The sequence below is a fragment of the Rana temporaria genome, chromosome 6 (genome assembly GCF_905171775.1).
Source record: "Rana temporaria chromosome 6, aRanTem1.1, whole genome shotgun sequence".
Taxonomy (NCBI): Eukaryota; Metazoa; Chordata; class Amphibia; order Anura; family Ranidae; genus Rana; species Rana temporaria.
In genome coordinates this window covers 150,052,208-150,074,848 of record NC_053494.1, presented here as the reverse complement: position 1 = coordinate 150,074,848, position 22,641 = coordinate 150,052,208, and the positions used below count along the sequence as shown (strand labels likewise).

At 45.2% G+C, this 22,641-nt stretch overlaps 1 protein-coding gene across 2 annotated transcripts in view; it reads left to right on the top strand.

The window, feature by feature from the left end:
• The first annotated feature begins 210 nt into the window (after positions 1-210).
• LOC120943901 (UDP-glucuronosyltransferase 1A1-like) overlaps positions 211-22,641 on the top strand; it is a 105,483-nt gene continuing 83,052 nt past the window's right edge. Inside the window, exon 1 of one of the 2 annotated variants that reach the window (XM_040357566.1) lies at positions 211-1,096. In XM_040357566.1, the coding sequence (XP_040213500.1) occupies positions 248-1,096 (849 nt within the window). In that variant the 5' untranslated portion in view covers positions 211-247. Of the gene's footprint in view, positions 1,097-9,652; positions 10,542-22,641 lie in introns of those variants that run through there. The other variant, XM_040357565.1, reaches the window with a different exon arrangement.

Here is a 22,641-nt window from a genome sequence, read left to right as displayed (position 1 = left end):
TGGCTCTGTAGTAGTAGTTTGGTAGTCCTAACACACTTTCTGTCCTAGGTTGACCCAAAAGATATAGTACAAACTGCAACTATGCCCAGATGTCACATGTTCATAGATTTTGTTGTTTGAAACAAAGTTAATTGATAACTTTGTATTTTTAATTCCATGTTTTATTACAAGAGTGGTAGATAAAGGCAGATTAATGTAAACTGATTATGATAACATTCACAGCAATCTTTCCGAGAAGTTCTACAGCATGGGATTATTTTTATTCTTTAGAATATGGCTGTTCTTTTTAGGAATTTTTTACTTGGCAGATGGTGGTAAACTGCTAGTTGTCCCTATGGATGGTAGTCATTGGCTCAGTATGCGTCATGTGGTGGAAAAATTGGCACAGAAGGGGCATCAGGTTGTGATGGTGATGCCTGAAAGTAGTTTATCAATAAGTGGATCTGAACTTTACACAGTTAAAATGTACCCGGTGTTTGATGAAAATAAAGATATGAAGGCCCATATGCAAACGTTTGGAAGAAAGCAATTTATTGATCCTCCACTCCCCGGTGCTGCCTATACAATGCTTAAGGACTTGCAAGAAATGTCCTTACTTTTCTGCAAAATTTGTGAGAGCCTGCTTAGCAACAAACATCTTATAAGTGACCTTCGAGAGGAGAAATTTGATGCTGTGCTCACCGATCCTGTATGGATTTGTGGTTTGATTGTAGCAGAAGATTTAGGCGTTCCTTCTGTGAGTTTTCTAAGGGGATTGCCTTGTGCCTATGACTATGTAAGTGCACAGTGTGATAGTCCCCTTTCCTATGTGCCTCGAATTCTCACAAAGAACTCGGACAGTATGACTTTTATTCAACGTGTGGAAAATGTATTGGTCAAACTTATGGAACCTTACTATTGTGACTTAATGTTTCAGTCAATTGAGAGCCTTGCATCAAATTTCCTAAACAGAAAAGTTACTGTACTGGATCTCTACAGCAAATCTTCAATCTGGCTTCTGAGATATGACTTTATCTTTGAGTATCCAAGACCAATAATGCCCAATATGATCTTTGTAGGAGGAATAAATTGTGTCGAACAGAAGAGTCTATCTAAGGTAGGAGTCAACATTAGAAATTAGTTTCTTGACAGTGGGCTGGGGGAGCAGGTGGGAAGCCATCCAGACCTGGGCCCACGTGCCCTCATAGGTCTTAACAGACCACAGGTACAGTTTGTGATAGTTTACCGTTGGTTCATGAATGTTGTTACTCTTTCCTTTTCTTCTAGTCTTTCCCTCTCTTTTTCTCCTCTACAGTTGTCACCAGGTCACGAAGAAGCATCGCAGAGTCTGTCTGGAACTCCTCCCACGGTGTACCCGCCCCAGACATCTACTCCAGAAACACCTCCACCCGCAGCCGGTGAGTAACCCTCTCACCCCCCTCCTCACATCCCCATGGCTCGGATCTTATTGCTAAATGTACACGGGCTGAACTCTGACAGAAAAAGGCATCTGACGTTGAGGGAGCTCAGGCAGTCGGGGGCGGATGTTGTTATGGTTCAGGAGACACATTTCGATAAGGGGGGCTTCTTTGCGTTTGCCTCTAAGCACTACACACAGATCTTCCTCTCCTCGGGTCCCCATAAACGGGCAGGGGTGGCCATACTAGTGAAGAAGGGATCCCCTTTTGTAAGCTTGCGTTATTACAGTGACCCACAGGATCACTTCCTCATCCTGCATGGCCTCTGGCAGGATCAGAAGGTTACCTTCTGCGCGGTATATGCCCCAAACACCCGTCAACTTGGATTTCTATCCAAAGTCTATGCCCGCCTCCATCGCTCGGATCACGGGATATTAGTGATATAGTGATAGGAGGGGACTTTAACTTGACCCAGTCGGCAGCATCAGATCATCATGTGTTACACCCCAGGGCTGAGTCCTTCGGGATTCGAGGCAGTTCTGCCAACTCTCGCGCCCTCTTTGACGCCTGGCGAGTCCTCCACCCAGGGGTCAGACAATACACTTTCTTCTCAGCCCCCCACCGCACCAACTCCCGAATAGACAATTTTTTTGTTAACAACACGGCACTTAGACTGACCCGTGTGGCCCAGATCCTCCCGATATCCTGGTCGGACCATGCTCCGGTCCTACTGACTATAGCACTGGGTGCCCCCATCCGCAGGCCCTGTACCTGGCGGTTGAATACATTTCTCTTACAGCACTCCCCATCGAAGTCCGAACTAGAGTCCACCCTGAAATACTATTTTGTGGAAAATGACACGCCAGACACGACGTCTCCCATAAAGCGGTGCTACGAGGCAAATGTTTGGCCCTGTCGGCCTCCATGCAGAAAGACACACAAGCCCTGAAAGTACGGACAGAGGGGGAGCTTAGGGTACTGGAGAGCCGACTGCAGAGCTCGCCCACCCTGGCGCTCCTTAAAAAGATTACATCCCTGCGTGCGACGCTAAGTAACATATCGATTGACAGGGTTGAAAAAGCCCTAGTCAGACTACGACAGTTGTTCTATGACAAGAGGAACAAGGCCCACTCCCTCCTGGTCTGGAAGCTGCGAGACAGCACACAAGTCTCGACGCCTCACCAAATCAAAACCGGCTCGGGGACCATGATCACACACCATTGGGGGGTTAGCCCACTTGTTCGCCGAGTTCTACACGCACCTTTATAATAACCCTGACATCCCAAGCAGCCCCCTCCCCCCCGATATCGCCCAACGTATGAGTCACTACCTCAAGCAGAGTGGGACGTCCCGTCTGCGGCCTGAGGATCTGATCCCCCTTAATGCCCCGATTACGGAGGAGGAATTAGAGTCCACTATTAAGTCCCTGCTGGCTAGCAAGGCCCCAGGACCGGATGACTTCCCTTATGAATACTATGGCCCGGATTCAGAAAGGACATACTACGGCGTATCTCCAGATGTCTGTCTGAATGAACGCCGCCGTATCTATGCGACTGATCCTTATGCCGCGTACACACCATCACTTTATGTGATGAAAAAAAATGACGTTTTTAAAAACGTCACTTTAATTGACTGTGTATGGGGGAAAACGTCGTTTTATGTCTTGTAAAAAACGACCAAAAAAAATTGAAGCATGCTTCAATTTTATGTGTCGTTTTTCAAAAGTGCACTTTTTACTTCACAGAAATTGACAGTGTGTAGCAAAAAACGTTGTTTTCTAAGACGTTTTTTCATCCACGCATGCCCAGAAGCAAGCTTCAATGGTAAAACGTGGTGGAACGTAACCTCACTTTGCAAGATCATTGTGAGAAAACGATGGTGTGTAGGCAACTTCGTCTTTGAAAATTGAAGTTTCAAAAACGTCATTTTTTACTTCACAGAAAGTGTCGTTTTTTTTCATCACATAAAGTGATGGTGTGTACGGGGCATTAGAATCAGTTGCGCTTGAATTCGACCAAGATACGACTGACGTAAGTCTCCTACGCCGTTGTATCTTGGGTGCATATTTCCGCTGGCCGCTAGGGGCGCTTCCATATATTTCCGCGTTGAATATGCAAAGGAGGTAGATACACCGATTCAGAAACGTACTTGCGCCCGTCGGATTTAGCTACGCCGTTTACGTAAGGCGTCGGTCCGGCGTAACTTTAACCCTCATAAAGCAGGGGTAAGTTATGTTAAGGTATGGACGTCGGAAACGTCGGAACAGCGTCGTATTTTACGTTGTTTGCGTAAGTCGTATGTGAATGGGGCTGGGCGTATGTTACGTTCACGTCAACAAAGCATTGAGCCAACGTATCTTAGGGAGTATTTGCGACGTGACTCTGAGCATGCGCGCGCATGCGCCGTTCGTTCGGCCTCTCATTTGCATGGGGTCACGGCTCATTTCAATACAACAACACGCCCACTGCCTTGATCATTTTAATTACGCGGGCTTACGCCGGCCCATTTACGCTATGTCGCCGTAACTTAGGGCGCAAGTTCTTTCTGAATACGGTACTCGCCTCTTTAAGTTACGGCGGCATAACGTATATGAAATGTGCTACGCCCGCCTAAAGATACGCAATTCTTTCTGAATCCGGGCCCAGAAGGCATTTCACCCCATACTCCTCCCATATATGTGCAAACTGTTTAACGCATTCCTTCATGATACCCCCATCTCTGTGGATATGCAACGCTCGTTCTACACGGTGATACCCAAGCCAGATAAAGATCCATCCTTCTGCGCCAATTATAGACCCATAGCCCTCCTGAATTCAGATCTTAAGATTTTTACCAAATTGCTCTCTGTCCGTCTGAACACGGTCCTTCCCTCCCTCATCCACAAAGATCAGGTGGGCTTTGTCCCACTCCGACAAGCGGGGGACAACACCAGGAAAATAGTTGACCTGGTGGAGGTGGCGAACAGGGAGAACTTCCAGTCCCTTCTACTTAGTCTGGATGCAGAAAAGGCCTTTGATCGCCTGGGTGTCAGGTCACCTGTAGCCAGGTGACACGTGCACCCCGTTGGGGTCAGGGATGCACCACAGGGTAGTGAACCCTATGGCCGACTGCTGCGATCAGAGAGGAAGCGTGAGCCCAAGATTCCCCAGGGCGCAGAGTCTAAGACCCAGCTTTGTGTTCACCAGAGCCTCTGGTGGTGAGGATGGCCTTCGCCGCAGCTGGATCCAGGTCTCGACCCCTGGGGTCCCCAAGGTCATGCTCCGCAGAGAGAGGGGGGAAGCAGCAACCAGGACAAGCTATAGTAATGGGTAAGCCGAGGTCGGGGAAACAGGCAGACAAGGGTAAACAAGGAACAGGCCAAGGGACAGGGAAGCAGGCAAACAGGAGAAGTCAGAGACGAGCTAAGGTTGGTACACAGGAAGGTAAACCTAACACACTGCAGACAGGAACAAGCTACAAACAAAGGTTGAACAGCCAAGCAGACTAGCAGTGCAGTGGTTAATATAGGCTTCCTGGGATGGCCTGGGGTGGAGCCATACAGGGAGGAAGGTGATAAAAGACAGCCAGAAAGAGGGTCAAGCCTCTAATGAACACATGAGACAGGTAAGCTGCCAGACTTTATTGCATATCCATGACACTGGGGTGGCCCTTCCTGTTCGCCACACTACGCCATGTGGGATTTAAGGGACCATTTATGCAAGCGATTCGGCACTTATACACAAACCCCTCTTCCCAAGTTAAAACACCCTTCGCACTCTCATCCGCTTTCCCGGTGATTAATGGCACCAGGCAAGGGTGTCCGATGTCCCCCTTGCAATTTGCCTTATACGTAGAACCCCTAGCAGCCATGATTCGAGGGAACGCGAGCATCAAAGGCATTATGGTCAGAGATCGGGAATTTAAAATCTCACTGTTCGCGGACGATGTAATTTTAACTCTAACCCAACCCAGAACGTCCCTCCCAAATTTACATGCGGAACTCGATTGTTATGGCGCTCTCTCGGGCTACAAAATTAATGCATCTAAGTCGGAAGCGCTTCCGCTTAATATGCCGACGAGCGAGGTGGCCCACTTGCAAACGTGCTTCCCATACACCTGGAAAACGACAGCCCTGAAGTACCTGGGCATACAGATTACCCCCAGATTGTACCAGGAAAATTTCCCTCCACTTTTCCGACCCATTAGAGCCCTACTCCTACAGTGGAAAAAACATCACATATCCCTCCTGGGGAGGGTGGCGTCGGTGAAAATGACAATCCTCCCCAAGGTCCTATATTTGTTTCAGACGCTAGCGGTGCCAGTCCCATACGCTCATCTGAGGAAACTCCAGGCAGACCTGTTAAAATTCACATGAAACTACAAGCGCCACAGGATACCGCGGTCGGTCCTGACGGCGCCCCGATCGGATGGGGTTTAGCCTTCCACGACCTTGTTAGGTATTATCAGGCAGCCCAGCTTCGGGCCATAGCGTCTTGGTTTACGCTAAGATCATATAATAAGTGGACCGAAATTGAGAAGCTGTGGTTAGCCCCAATCCATCCTAACAACTTACTGTGGAGTGCGAACGTGGAGGTAGACCTCGAGCGGATGCTTGGCCCAGTGTCGATGCTCCGACGGCTGTGGCGCAAGCTGATACCCCACCATAAGCTGGCCTCTGACAGCATGCTCCTGACCTATTTTGCCTGTAACCCTAAGGTGCCAGACAGCCTCACTCACCGAATTTCCTTTCCATGGACCTTGCGAAATCTCTTCCACTTTGGCAATTTGGTGGACCCCTTGACCCGTAGACTACGCCCCTTTGCCGAGATACAGACCCAACATGACCTCCCGAGTCGGGAATTCTACGGGTATCTCCAGATTCGCCACTATGCCTTGACGATAGCACCAAAACTGCAATTTTCTCCCCCAACTCCTTTTGAACGCCTGATCCTGGCAGGTTCAGCTCAGAGGGGATTGATCTCAGTGATATACGCTATACTAAATGCCTGGCCCACGGAGGTGAAGGGCAAGCATGCGTACATGATTAATTGGGAAAAGGCTCTTGGCGAGGAGATCCCCCTGGAACAATGGCATGGTATTTGGATGCAGGCAGCGAAAAGCTTGATCTGCACGCTTTATAAAGAAAATGCCTATAAAATCTTATGCTTCTGGTACATGACGCCGGACGTCCTTCATGCCATCTTTCCTTCTAGCTCGGATCGTTGTTGGCGGTGCCTCGGGGCTAGGGGTACCCTCCTCCATATTTACTGGAGTTGCCCGCTGATAATCTCTTTCTGGGACTCGGTCCGGCGGCTGCTGGAGCGACTCCTAGACAGATTCTCTCCTCCCCAAAATATTTCCTCCTGGGTCTTCCACCACTAAGTCTCCCGTCCCCGTATAGGAAACTGGCCAGTCACATCCTTACAGCAGTAAGGTGCCTAGTGCCGTTGCATTGGAAGCGCCGTTCTCCCCCTCCCCCTGAGGCCTTGTACGCCCGGATCAAGGATGTGGAGACCATGGAGAAAATGACCGACAGGCTCCGGGACAGGATGGAGGCACATGACGCTGTCTGGGAGCTGTGGCACCGCCGGGAGGACCCGCCCTGAGATGGTACGTGGCCAAATGTGACAATAACCCCTCAATGTGCTGCTCTTCTATTCTTCCCGTTCCTCTCTCTTTTCCTCTCCCTTTACCTATGGAGCCCACTAGCGACTCCGCCTGACAGGTTAGTCAGATGTTAGGCTCTTTTGATCACCTTAGCCGCTCCGCACAGACAATCCTTATAGACGAGGGCAAGCTTGCACCCGGCCGCATAGGCGCTACCGGAAGCGAAAGACAAACTGAAATAGCAGACTACAGTAAGCTAAAGTAATGAGCACTCTGGCGCGATGTTATGAAGATCCCCCGATCGCTGTCATGGGGGGAGTGGGAGAGGCTGCAGCTGCTGAAACATGTTACATGTTCCACCCTAAATACCAATGGAATATGTAACATGTTTTAAAAGGTGAACTTATGCTTAAAAGAGGACTGTTGCTTAATGGTATATTTTACCATAGTTACATTGGTGCAGCTTGGACCAATGTAAATATATACTGTGTGTATATATATATATATATATATCAATCTATATATATATATATAAATATTAGTGCTGTCAATTAAACGCGCTATTAACGGCGTTAACGCAAACCCACGTTAACGCCGTCAATTTTTTTATCGCGCGATTAATGAGGCGGCGTTCGGGGGTTATACCGGGATGATGCCTGCAGCCGCAGGCATCATCCCGGTACCGTTGTTTAGAGCGGGCGATCGGCTATCCAAACATAACAACCGATGCGGCTAAAAGCCGCTCGGTTGTTATGCCGGAGGAGCGGGAGGGGACATCCCCCCCCCTCCCGCCGCCTTTCGCCGCTCTGACCGGGCCTCCCGTCCCACCGGGAGACCCGATCCTCCATCCGGCGCCTTCTGTGTCCAGGCGGAGACTGACACTAAGCCGTAAGCGGCTTTGATTCAGTCTCCGCATTGAAACCACGGAAGCGACGTCATGACGTCACTTCCGGGTTTCTCGGCTGCCAATGGCGCCGGATTTAAAAAAGTACACAGTATTCAGTGTCGCCGTTTTCGGCGATCTGAATACTTTGAAGTGCAAAGGAGGGCTCGGAGGTCTTTTAGACCCCCGATCCCTCCATAAAGAGTACCTGTCACCACCTATTGCTGTCACAAGGGATGTTTACATTCCTTGTGACAGCAATAAAAGTGATCAAAATGTAAAAAAATTTAAAAAACACAATTTAATATTATAAAAAAATAAAAAATAAATAAGAAAACAAAAAAAAATTTTTTGGCGCGATTAATCGTGAATTAACTATGACATTAATGCGATTAATCGCGATTAAAAATTTTAATCGCTTGACAGCACTAATAAATATATATATATATATATATATAGATAGATAGATATATACTGCTCAAAAAAATTTAAAGGAACACTTTAAAAAAATATCAGATCTCAACGGGCAAAAATCTCATGCTGGATATCTATACTGGGTAATGTGTTAGGAATGAAAGGATGGCACATCATTTGATGGAAATTAAAATTATCCACCTACAGAGGGCTGAATTCAAAGACAACCCGAAAATCGAAGTGAAAAAATTATGCAGCAAGCTAGTCCATGTTGCTGAAATTTCATTGCAACAACTCAAGGTTCTGACAATGGGTCCAAGGATTTCATCCTGATACCTAATAGCAGTCAAAGTGCCATTGTGTAGCCTGTAGAGGTCTGTGTGTCCCTCCATGGATATGCCTCCCCAGACCATCACTGACCCACCACCAAACCGGTCATGCTGAACGATGTTACAGGCAGCAAAAAGTTCTCCGCGGCTTCTCCAGACCCTTTCACGTCTGTCACATATGCTCAGGGTGAACCTGGTCTCATCTGTGAAAATCATGGGGCACCAGTAACGGACCTGACAATTCTGGTGTTCAATGGAAAATGCCAATCGAGCTCCACAGTGTCCAGCAGTGAGCACAGAGCCCACTAGAGGACGTCGGGCCCTCAGGCCACCCCCATGAAGTCTGTTTCTGAGACATTCACACCCTTGGCCTACTGGAGGTCATTTTGTAGGGCTCTGGCAGTGCTCATCCTGTTCCTCCTTGCACAAAGGAGCAGATACCGGTCCTGCTGATGGGTTAGGGACCTTCTATGGCTCTGTCCAGCTCCCCTAGAGTAACTGCCTGTCTCCTGGAATCTCCTCCATGCTCTTGAGACTGTGCTGGGAGACACAGCAAACCTTCTGGCAATGACACGTATTGATGTGCCATCCTGGTGGAGTTGGACTGCCTATGCAACCTTTATAGGGTCCAAGTATCGCCTCGTGCTACCAGTAGTGACACTGTCCCTAGCCAAATGCAAAACTAGTGAAAAACAGTCAGAAAAGATGAGTAGGGAAAAAAAATAACTCTGGACCAATGTAACTATGTGAAAATATACTATACCTGCAATTCAAGGACTTTAAGGATTGGTAAGCTGCAATATATTACACTCTTGTTTTTGGGTTTAATACCACTTTAATTATTTCTGCCTTGTGCAAGACCGGTGGTTAGTTTCATCATTTCAAGTCCCAGACCAATACTTGATTATCTCTTGATGTTTTAGATCTAAATACTGACAAGTCACAAATTAAACAGCAGGTTAAACAGCAACTTTTCCTGACAAAATTCCAAGTTCCTTCACAAGATAAAGGGAAGCTATCAAGGTTACCAACATGATCTATTAAAAAGAGCATTTTGTGTTTTGTGTCTGATCATCTATAGCGATGTTGCCACGCTGCCTTGCTGTCTTTTTGTTCTTTTTGGGAGCTCTTAGTAAAAGCAATGGGGGCAGGCTGCTTGTTGTTCCTATGGATGGCAGTCACTGGCTCAGCATGCGTTCACTGGTAGCAAAACTGGGTCAAAATGGCCATCATGTTGTGGTGGCCATGCCTGAAAGCAGCTTGTCAATGAGAAAGTCTGATCTATACAATATAAAGACATTCCCTGTCCCATACACCTCTGAAGAGATTGATGCAATACTTCAGAAAATGGGCCGTGAACACTTTACTACTCCCAATTATTTTCCTGGGACTGCTATTACAATGCTCAACAGCATGATGGTTGTATTTAATATGTTCTACAACATATGTGAGAGAATGCTACTTAATGAAGACTTAATGCGTGAACTTCAGGAAGAAAAGTTTGATGTTGTCCTTACTGATCCATTTTTACTGTGTGGAGTGATTCTAGCGGAGCATCTTGACCTGCCCTCTGTGAATTTCTTAAGAGGGTTGCCCTGCTTTTTTGACTATGTAAGTGCACAGTGTGAAACTCCACATTCCTATGTACCAAGAGTGTTCAGTAAGAATGAAGACAAGATGACCTTTATGGAACGTGCGAAAAATGTCATGATCAATGTGCTTGAACCAAATTATTGTGGGCCAGTATATGAACAATATGTGCAGCTGGCATTAAAGATCCTCAAAAGAGAAATCACCCCTGTGCAACTTCTAAGTAGAAGCTCTGTATGGCTCTTGAGATATGATTTTGTTTTTGAGTTTCCGAGACCTATAATGCCCAACATGGTATTCATTGGAGGCATCCATTGCAAGGAAGGGAAGGTTCTGCATAAAGTAAGTGTACTACGGGTATTTTTATGTGTTTTTACATCACTGTTTCCTAAACTATAAGAAAAACTTTTTTTTTGTTTTGAATAGAGTGGAGAGGGATTATTACACCAGTCAGGTTTTTACTGCTGCCTGTGCCTCCTGTAGGGAGATTCGCCCCCTCTATTTGTCCTATTTATCTGTCATGTACCTGGTGGAGATCAAGCTGAAGAGGGGACTTTTCTTTAATACCACTACTATAGCTGTCAGGTGGTCAATGGTATTCCAAAGAGCAAATGTCAAATTCACAGAATGCCCATCAGAGATATGCCAATTTCTACAATAGCCAGTCTCTTGATGACTTTCGATTGCAATCTGTTCTTCATTTTACTGCACTCAATATTTGTTCAGAAAAAAAAAAAAAAAAAAAAAATATATATATATATATATATATATATATATATATATATATATATATATTAACAGAATAAAGACAAATGGTATGATTAGCTGTAATGACAAATTCTCAGGAGTTATTCTGTAATGGATATTGATCCCTCTTTGTCACTTACATTAACTATTCTTGTCATAGTGTTGCAACCAATTGGCACATTATAAATGAAAACCAAGAATTCTTATAGCAGGCAGTACATACCGGTAATTTATTATTATTATTTAAAGGAGTTGTAAAGGTACAATTTGTTTTTCCTAAATAGCTTCCTTTACCTTAGTGCAGTCCTCCTTCACTTACCTTCGATTTTGCTTTTAAATGTCCTTATTTCTTCTGAGAAATCCTCACTTCCTGTTCTTCTGTCTGTAACTCCACACAGTAATGCAAGACTTTCTCCCTGGTGTAGAGTGTCGTGCTCTCCCCTCCCTTGGACTACAGGAGAGTCAGGACGCTCACTATGTTGCAGATAGAGAAAGGAGCTGTGTGTTAGTGGGCGTCCTGACTCCCCTGTAGTCCAAGGGAGGGGGCGAGCACGACAGTTTTCAGAAGAAATAAGGACATTTAAAAGCAAAATCAAAGGATGAGGTAAGTGAAGGAGGACTGCACTAAGGAAAAGCAAGCTATTTAGGGAAATAAAATTGTACCTTTACAACCCCTTTAAGTTTTGGTATCTTTCAGTACCCAACAGACCCAGCAATTAGTCTCCACCTGATGTAAGCTGCTGGAAAGGTACTTAGTCCCTCCTTTAGGTTTTCCCGGTTTCTAAGTGTTTATTCTCTGTATCTTTTATGCCTTCTCTTGATCCAGGCTTTGTACCTCTTATCCTCACCCAGTATGTCTTGTACCTGCCATCCGGTCATGGACCCAGCTGCCTGCAACCTTCCATATTGCTCCTACTGTTTATACCTGTTACCATGATCCTGTTGTCTCTAATTCCTCCTCTTGTACCTGATCCCTGTCCTGGCCTCCTTCTTAAACCGATTAACATGTTCTCCTGTACACCTCCCACCTGACTCAGCCCTACCAGATCTCTCCCCCCCTGATTGTATATAGTTAGTTAGATAGTAAGGTTATGTTTCACTTATCACGTGTTCACTTTTACTTGTAAATGTTTGTAGTGTTGTATGGTTCTTTCACTGTGGTCCCAAAAAAAAAACTGGGGGCCAGATCCTCAAAAGGGATACGCCGGCGTATCTACTGATACGCCGTCGTATCCCTGTTTCTATCTTTGGAACTGATCCACAGAATCAGTTTCCAAGAGATAGACAGAAGATCCGGCATGTGTAAGAGACTTACACTGCCGGATCTTAGGATGCAGTACCGCATCCGCCGCTGGGGGCATTTCGAGTCGAAAATGCCGCTTCGGGTATGCAAATTAGCACTTACGGAGATCCACGAAGCTTTTCTGCTTCGTTTTTTCTCCGTAAGTATTAGTTTGCCTGCGTAACTTTAGGGCTGCTTTTACAAAGTGTAAACTGTTTACACCTTGTAAAAGTAGACCCTTCTTACCCACGACGTTGTTTTTTTTTTTTTTTCGCCGTACCTTTTTTTTTCCCCGACGCAACTTTTTTTACCCGGCGCGATTCACAAAACTCTGCGTAATGTAAAACCGCGCTATGCCAGTCGGGAAAATGACGTCACGAGCATGCGCAGTACGTCCGGCGCGGGAGCGCGCCTAATTTAAATGGGACTCGCCCCCATTTGAATAGGAACGCCTTGCGCCGGCGGAATTTAGGTTACACACCCGAAAATTTCTAGGTAAGTGCTTTGTGGATCGGGCACTTAGGTAGAAATTTTCAGGCAGTGTAACTTAAATGGGAAAAGATAAGTTACGGCGGCTGGCTGTGGATCTGGCCCTTAGTTCCAGTCTCCTTTGTGCAGCTACAAAGATGTGGTCACACCTGGTTACAAGGAAAAGAATACCCATAGGGTGGCTTGACATCTACAATGTATCCATTGCATTATTGTGTAGTAAAACTCGAATTCCCCGTACACACGACCGGTTTTCCTGTCGAAAAAACTCCACTAAGAGCTTTTCGTCGGGAATCCCGAACGTGTGTATGCTCCATCGGACTTATTCCCACAGGAAAACTGCCAGAAAAAAAAGAGAGCAAGATCTCTTTTTTCCCCATCAGGAAAAAATGCATGCTCGGAAACAATTTGACGCATGCTCAGAAGCATAGAACTTAATTTTGGCGGCTCATCATAGTCTTTTACGTCACTGCGTTCTTGGCAGTCAAAATTTCACCGGACTTTTGTGTGACCATGTGTAGGCAAGGCAGGCTTGAGAGGAATTCCGTCTGGAAAACCATCGTTTTTTTTTTCAACAGGAAAGCCTCTCATGTGTACGAGGCAGAACAGTGAGTTAAAGTTGCGCTGAATTCTCAAACCAACAATGCCGGTGTTCTCTTTTGAGAGTCCTGTAGACCTAACAGACTTCCTGTTCTATGTTGGCTTTAATGTGTTAATTTACTAAAGCAAATAGGCTGTTCACTTTGCAAGAGAATTTGCCCCAGAACCAAGTTAATGTAGTGAAGTTTCACTTTACAAAGAATATCCAATCGCCTGCAAGGAAAATGAAAGAAACATTTTTGCTTGCACGATTGGATGATGGAAATCAGCAGAGCTTTACCTTAATTATTAAGCTCTGGGGTCAATTATATTACAACTACCCCTTGAAAAGTGAACAGCCTATTTGCCTTTAGTAAATCAATCCCCAGAGGTACAGTAGAGCAAGTGAGTAGTGTTGGGGCAGAAAATGTGTTACTGGCAGGATCACCAGGTAAAAATAAAAATAAAAAATCCTTCAAAAATATATTTAAAGGAGTTGTAAAGGCAGAAGTTTTTTTTTATCTTAATACATTCTATGCATTAAAATAAAAAACGTTCTGTGTGTAGCAGCCCCCCAGCACCTCCTAATACTTACCCGTGCCCCCTCTCTGTCCAGCGATGTCCACGAGTTCCTTGGCCATCCAGGACTCTCCCCCTTGATTGGCTGAGACACAGCTCCCACGGCTGTCAATCAAAGTCCGCAATTAGGGGAGAGAGGGGGCAGGGCCGTTTTCCCGCATTCAATTTGCATAGCAGGAGAATGTGACTGGCTCTCTATGGAGCCGGTTCACATATCTCCGCAGCGGGTCTGGTGCGGTGTGCTAGAAAAACGTGTCTTTTTTGGTGCGTTTCAGGTTTTATTTCAGCGCAACATTCGGGCTGAATTCGGACCTGAACAGGTGAACCAGCACACACCGGACCTCTGCTGTGCGCCGCATGCGGCGACAGTGTGAACCCGGCCTTAAAGTTGAAATACAGCCGTGGCCAAAAGTTTTGAAAATTACACAAATATTAAAGCAGAGTTCCGAGCAAAAATTAAAAGTCAGCAGCTACAAATACTGCAGCTGCTGACTTTAAAAATAAGGACACTTACCTGTCCTGGGAGCCCGCAATATCCTCCCCCGAAGCTGACCCAACCCTCTGCTCTGGGTGGAGGCGCCGACATTGCTAGTAAAGGAATCAGGCAGTGAAGCCTTGCTGCTTCACAGTCTAATTCCCTACAGTGTTGCGAACCGCCAGTATTTTTACTGGCAGCCAGAAAAAATGGGCACTTTTCTCCTGCCAGTAAATGCCAGTAAAAGAAAAAAGTTGCCAGTAAAAAATATGGCTGTGTCGCTTGGCCTAAACCATCCGAATGCCTGCTACAGTGTGTTCGGACTGTGCCGGCAGTGTGTCACGTGAAGTCATGGTGCAAGGGAATGGAGCAGCCAGAGCCTCATGTGCAGGACAGGAGGAATGCAAGTCGGTAGTGGCCTGAGGGGACCACCTGCCATAGAGAGAGAAGTTCACTGTGACTCAGAAGGGGATGTGTCATGTTGGTGAGGTGCCATCATCATCTGTGCTGCTGCACACTGCCGTCAGTGACACTGTAGGGCCTCGTACACACGACCGAACATGTCTGCTGAAACTAGTCCACGGACCAGTTTCAGCAGACATGTTCGGTCGTGTGTACGGCCGACTGGACAATTTTCCGGCGGATCAGACAGGTTTCCAGCGGACGAATGTTTCTTAGCATGCTAAGAAACATGTCCGCTGGAAGTCTGTCCGTCGGACATGTTCGGTCGTCTGTACGACTTACCGGACATGTCCGCTCGGCCGAAAGCCCTCGCATGCGTCGAAGTGATTCGACGCATGCGTGGAAGCATTGACTTTCCAGGGTCACGCACGTCACCGCGTCATCGTCGCGGCGACGGCGCGGCCACGTCACCGCGCCGTCTGTCTGCGCGGATTTCGGTTTGATGGTGTGTACAACCATCAGACCGAAATCTCCGAGCGGACATGTCCGATGAAAATGGTCCGGCGGACCGTTTTCATCGGACTGTCCGCTCGTCTGTAAGGGGCCTGAGAGTCAATTTCATGTGTTTGTGCCACCCATTCTAATTTCTTGCCCTCTCAATTCCTGTCCCTGAGCTACTTATTTACTATATCGAAAATAAAATAAGAAATATGTTTTTTGCCTTAATACCTACCTTAAATCACTTGCTAATTGCATATTGTAAGTTGTGTGTAGCCTAAATACTGAAATTTGCATTTAAAACTGTAATTTTGTAACTTTTGGATAGGCCAGTAAAAACTTGGCCGTGCCAGTAAATTTTGAGTGTCATGTCAGTAAATTTCAATCTGGTTGGTTGGCAACACTGGTTCCCTGTGAAAAAGTGTAAATTCCGCGCCAAATACAATTAATTTTAAAATATAAAATGTGTATAGAAAACCTATATATATCAAAATATATTTTGACAGCTGCTCCTCTAGGCAGTATAAAATACTGGGCCAGATCCTCAAAAGGGATACGCCGGCGTAACTGCTGTTACGCCGTCGTATCCCTGTTTCTAACTATGGAACTGATCCACAGAATCAGTTTTCCATAGTTAGGCAGAAGATCCGACATGTGTAAGGGACTTACACTGCCGGATCTTAGGATGCAGTACCGCATCCGCCGCTGGGGGCATTTCGTGTCGAAATGCCGCCTCGGGTATGCAAATTAGCACTTACGGAGATCCACGAAGCTTTTACGCTTCGTTTTTTCTCCGTAAGTTTTAGTTTGCAAACGCAAAATTAGGGCTGCTTTTACAAAGTGTAAACTGTTTACACCATGTAAAAGCAGACCCTTCTGTCCAGCGGCGCGATTTTTTTTTTGTTTTGAATTTTTTTTTTTCGCCGTATCTTTTTTTTTTTCGACGCAACTTTATTGACCCGTCGCGATCCACAAAGCTTGGCGTAACGTAATTTCGCGCTATGCACGTCGGGAAAATGACGTCACAAGCATGCGCAGTACGGCCGGCGCGGGAGCGCGCCTAATTTAAATGGGAATCGCCCCCAGTTGAAGAGGAACGCCTTGCGCCGGACGGATTTAAGTTACACCGCTCAAAATTTCTAGGTAAGTGCTTTGTGGATCGGGCACTTAGGTAGAGATTTTGCAGCGGTGTAACTTAAATGCCAAAAATGAAGAAATGGAGGGCGCTCTAATTACTAGATAAAACTACCTTGTAATTACCAATTAGTGTGCTTAAAACAAATATATAACATAGAAATTCTCGTGAAATAACAGTAATATGCCAACCAGTGACACTGTTTAGTCCATTGCTGACTAATGATTAATATTGTCCCAATAAAAATGTGGGGCCAAATCCTCAAAAGAGATACGACGGAGTAACTGCTGTTACTCCGTCGTATCCCTGGTCCTAACTATGGAACTGATCCACAGAATCCGTTTCCCATAGTTAGGACGAAGATCCGACATGTGTAATTGAATTACACTGTCGGATCTTAGGATGCAGTACCGCATCCGCCGCTGGGGGCATTTCGCGTCGAAATGCCGCCTCGGGTATGCAAATTAGGACTTACAGAGATCCAGGAAGCTTTTCAGCTTCGTTTTTTCTCCGTAAGTTTTATTTTGCAAACGCAAAATTAGGGCTGCTTTTACAAGGTGTAAACTGTTTACACCTTGTAAAAACAGACCTTTCTTGCTAGCGACGCGATTTTTTTTTAATTTTAAATTTTTTTTTGGCGGCGTATCTTTTTTTTACCCGACGCAACTTTATTGTCCCGTCGCGATCCACAAAGCCCGACGTAACGTAATTTCGCGCTATGCACGTCGGGAAAATGACGTCACGAGCATGCGCAGTACGGCCGGCGCGGGAGCGCGCCTCATTTAAATGGGAATCGCCCCCTGGAGAAGAGGAACGCCTTGCACCGGCCGGATTTAAGTTACACCGCTCAAAATTTCTAGGTAAGTGCTTTGTGGATCGGGCACTTAGGTAGAAATTTTGCGGCGGTGTAACTTAAATAGGAAAAATTACGTTGCGCCGCTTCTTTGTGGATTACCCCCGTGAAGTACAAATTCAGCAGGATTTCTTCAAACACTCTGCATGCAATCTTGTTCCAAAGTGTTAGTGTGTTCCTTCACCATAAAGAATATAACATCTTCACCCGAAGTGCTCAAGATAAATATTGCACTTACCACAAGTATATGACTTCTTTAATGAAAAAGATAGTCACACAAAGCTTTGACAGGATTGTGCCTGCACACGTAGTAGAATAGACTGGATCTGGGATATTTGCCTCATAACCAGGATGCAGATAAGGACAGAAAACAAAGAGTGCCCATAGCGTAATATTGTTTTATTAAAAAATGAACATAAAAAATATAGCCAGGTGGCCTCTTACATTAAGAAGTGCCTCCCGACACTGGGGCTGCAGACGTGTCAGATTTTAAGTCTTGGGGTCCCGCTCGCTCAAGCTTCCCAGCCGCGGCATGTACTCCCTCCACTTCTGATACCTCCACAGGTGCCGGGGATAGCGTGGGTATACACGTGACCAGGTATCGCCGCCTTCAGCACATTAATTGGTAATTACAAGGTAGTTTTATCTAGTAATTAGAGCGCCCTCCATTTCTTCATTTTAACACTGGTTCCCTACTGCGCATGCGCGAGTCCCACTGCACATTTTAAATGGTCCATGCTGTCCTCTGGGACCTGTGTGTTTCCCAGAAGACAGCGGGGGGATGGAAGAGGGGACGGACATGACGTAGATCGCCGCGGATACTGCAGCAATCTTTCGCCAGAAGTGGGAGCAAAAACCTGTATTAGACAGGAATCCGGACAGCGGAAGTTCCATTTTTTTGGTGAAACTCCGCTTTCATATTCAAAAAGTCTGCTGCTCCAGTATTTTTGAATCTTTTTGTCATATGTTATGGTATACTGAAGTATAATTACAAGCATTTCATACGTGGCAAAGGCTTTTATTGACAATTACATTAAAGTGTATGTAAACCGATTCATGAAATTTGACCTGGTCACGTATACCTGCAGTGTTTACGTATCTCTCTACAAAGCACTAAGTGCCGTGTCTTTCTGCTGCTCGGTTCCTCTGTTATTAGCATGATAATTTCTGACAAGTTTTCCGACACATGAGATAAAAGCAGCTGGAAATTTGTGTCGGGGAGGGTTCTATAAATATATTAGCAGAGAGCTAGTCCATTCACAGCTCTGCAAGTATCTTCCTTCCTCTGATTATGTGGAGGGGGGGGGGGGTTGGGCCTTTCCTCCAATCAGCTGTCACACAGTGTAAGACACTTAGAAAACAAGAAGAATAAAATCTAACCACGATGTTCACTTTCTAAAGAATATAGCAAGCAAAGACAGCAGATATACATGTAAAACTTATATAGGGGGATTTGTTGTATCCCTGTGTATCATCTGAGACTGTTCGCTTCACTGGGTATATGTGAGGGTTTACATCCACTTTATGCAAAGAGTCAATATTTGCTTCTTTTTCAAGACCTCTGCAATTCGCCCTGGCATGCTGTCAATCATTCTAGGCAACACATCCTGTCTGATAGCAGCCCATTCTTGCATAATCAATGCTTGGAGTTTGTCCGAATTTGCGTGTTTTTTTTTTTCACCCTCCTCTTGAGGATTGACCACAAGTTCTCAATAGGTTTATAGTCTGGGGAGTTTCCTGACCATAAATCCAAAATTACGTCCAGCCCTATTCGCGAACGACTTACGCAAACGACGTAAAAAATTCTAATTTCGATGCCGGAACGACGGCCATACTTAACATTGCATGCGCCTCCTAATAGCAGGAGTAACCTTACGCCGAAAAAGCCTAACGTAAACGACGTAAAAAAATAGCGCCAGGCGTACGTAAATTTGGGAATCGGCGTATCTAGGTCATTTGCATATTCTACGCCGAAAACGACGGAAGCGCCACTTAGCGGCCAGCGTAAATATGCACCCTAAGATACGACGGTGTAAGAGACTTACGCCAGTCCCATCTTAGGCTAATGTCGGCGTATCTTGCTTTCTGAATACAGAAAGAAGATACGCTGGCGCAGATCTGAATTTACGCGGCAAATCTATAGATACGCCGGCGTAAATTCTCTCTGAATCTAGCCCATTGTTCGTCGCCAAACAGTTTTTGGATGGTTGGGAGAAGTTGATTTCTGAGGATGTCAGGACACCAGGCTTCTCCAAAATGGTGCTGGAGACAACTAGGCTGCCCTGCACTACAGCTGCCTACATGCAGGAGGGAGGGAGTGTACTTGCTGGCGTCATTTTAAAATCCACCTGTAGGGAAGTGGTTAAAATCCATAACTGACCCAAAGGTTCCCCATTTTTAAATAGTTTTATTAACATTCTTTTTTTTACACTTATTTAGTTAAATTTAGCTCTCAGCGGGGAAGCCTTAACAACCTATTGACTGTGTGCTCAGTGGACGAACATCCCACTAAGTGTAGTTAAGCCCCGTTCACATGGGCGGACCGCTAAGGTTTTTTAGGCAGACCTGAATGGGCGCTCCGTGCACCTCTATGGAACCACGGATGTCAGCGGTGACATATCCGCTGACATCCGTCCCGCTCCGATTCGCCAAAGTGTGACGGATGGAAAACCTATTTTCCATCCGTCTGGCGGATCGGATTAGGTGACGAAGGACTCTAAGGTCTGTCTTCATCCGATCCCCCATAGGGGAGAGCGGCACTCTGACAGGTCAGTCCCTACACAGTGTGCAGAGGCAGACCTGTCACCTGCCTGCTCAGCGGGGATCGACGGAGCGATCCCTGCTGAGCATTACGGAGCCCGAACATGGACACGGCCATGTGAAAGGGGCCTTACTCTTGCTGTGCACAGGAATGGACCCTGCTGTTAAAAATTTGAAAAAAATATTGAAATTACATGCACTGTAAACCATTTTATTATTTTTTTGGGGGGGGGGGATTTTTATAACTTTTTATTATGGAGTGTGGAATGGAAATATGGTGCTTGGGTGAAATACTTTTGTGCTTGAGCACTATAAACTGATTTATTATAGTTTATTTTTACTAAAGAAAATAAGGATGCAGCAATTGTGGAGAATTTTTTTTTTTTTACTGCTTCTGCTGCAAAAAAAAACTAAAATAAAAAAAATGAAGAAAGGACAAAAAAAACTGTGGTGATGCAGAAGGAAAAACAGCAATTATGGAGATTTTTTCTTTTTGCTGCTGCTGTAAAAAAAAAACACAAAAGAAAAAAAAAAGGGACCCACTGCTGACGCAGAAGGAGTACCACCTGCGACAAAAAAGGGGGAGTACTAATAATGCAGCAACAGAATCTGATACTACTTAAATGTTTTATTTTTTTTGCAGTATCAGAACACTGTGTTATTCACACAACACTACACTGTATTATATACGCTGCACTACACTGTATTAAATACACCACACTACACTGTGTTATATACACTGCACTACAATGTGTTATATACACCACACTACACTGTATTATATTGTGGTGGAAATTTCAAGATGTATTTATTATGTATTGTCATAGTGTCACCCATGGTTGGTTCTGCCTTTAGCCCGCTCTAGAAAGCTGACTGGGGCAGACAGACTGGTGGAGATACACTTCCTGATTTGGAGAATGGTGTTTGTGGAGGGGGGGTGTCGGCTGGCAAAAGGGCCCCTGTGTGATGCACAGATATTCGCCTTCCGGGTGCGTCCGCTCTGCAAGAGCATTGTCAATTTAGCTGGTGTGCGCTCCTGTCATCTCTCAGTACCTGATCAACACTGTTTTGTGATGTGCGCCTACACCTGCAGATAAGCTCCTCTCATCAGGAACTGTATCCTACTGTTGTTATTATATTGCTATATTGTTATTGATTATTACTGTATCGTATCGTGGTGTTGTTATATTGCTGTTTTGTGGTGTTGTTGTATTATATTGTTATTGAATACTACTGTATTGAATCCCTGTTGGACGGGGTTATCTGTGCTGCCAAATCAATATATGGGCATTTGTTGTATCGAGCCCACATGCTGTGACATCACTTCCCATGGAGGAGGTCACATGCTGTGTCATCACTTTCTATGGTCACATGCTGTGATCTCCTCCAATCAGATGTGGTCTGTGAAGCCTATTGTGTTAATAAAACTGCCTGTGAGGGCGTTGGCAAACCAGTGATGACTGGGAGCTAGGATGGAATGAGAACAATTGGTGAGGTCAATTGACTTGTATGGATGGGCAGAGAATGGATGGTGAGTGAACTTATTTAGCTTTAACATGGCTTATTTCATTAAGACGGAGTATGTGCTTTTTAGCACAGGGCAAAGTGGCGGTGTGCTCTGCGTACAGCCAATTTTGCCATGTCAATATACACTGCACTACACTGTGTTATATACACTAAACTGACCGACTGCACAATACACTAACTAACCTGCCTATTCTCCACTAATATACATGACTGCCATGTAAGCAGCCTAACATAGTGTGGGGCATGGACCCTGCCTTTGGCCAATCATTGGCTCTCACAGTACATCTGACTGTGATTGGCCAAAGCATACAGGTCAGGTGCTTGCTTTGGTCAATCAGCAGCAATCCATGCACTGCGATCTCTCACTTTGATTGGATGGTGGTTATTAGGGAGACTGACTGATAACAGTGAGTTAAAAGTTTTTTTTACATCGTTTTTTTTTTTACATACTGTCACCCTAGCTGTACAGTGTCATCATAGTGACACTGTATTACTCTATGGGAGGGCTATCAGGATTATTTTTTCTAAACAGTGATTGTTTTACAGCCAAGATGGCTGTAAAAGCAATAATTTCTCACTCTCTCTGGCTGCATTTCTGCAGTCATTGAGAAATACTGTGATAGCTGTGATTGGTCACAGCTATCACATGGTACAGTGCTGCTGTGAGTGGCCTTGTACCATGTGATCTCTTTGACCGATCACAGGGATCACACAGTAATAAACAATGATGCTAGGAAATGGCATTGCTTACTAGACATGTGCGTTCCCATTCGTAACTAATGGATTTTCGTACGAATTTGTTAGTTTTCGTACATTTGTATCAATTCGAACATCCGAAAAGCTGAAAGAACCAAAATACGAAAATTACGGAATTACGAATAAGCAAAGTAACGAACAAGCAAAAATACGAACGTATGATTGGACAATCTTACTAAATTACGAAACACCGAAAAAGCAAATGAACGAAAATGACATCTATAAATTACGAAACACCGAAAAAGCAAATGAACGAAAATGACATCTATAACGAAAGATTTGCATTCCTGTTTTTTAAATCCTTTTTCTGTTCGTATTTTCATTCGTATGTTCGTATTTTCATTTGTGTGTTTTGTAAAT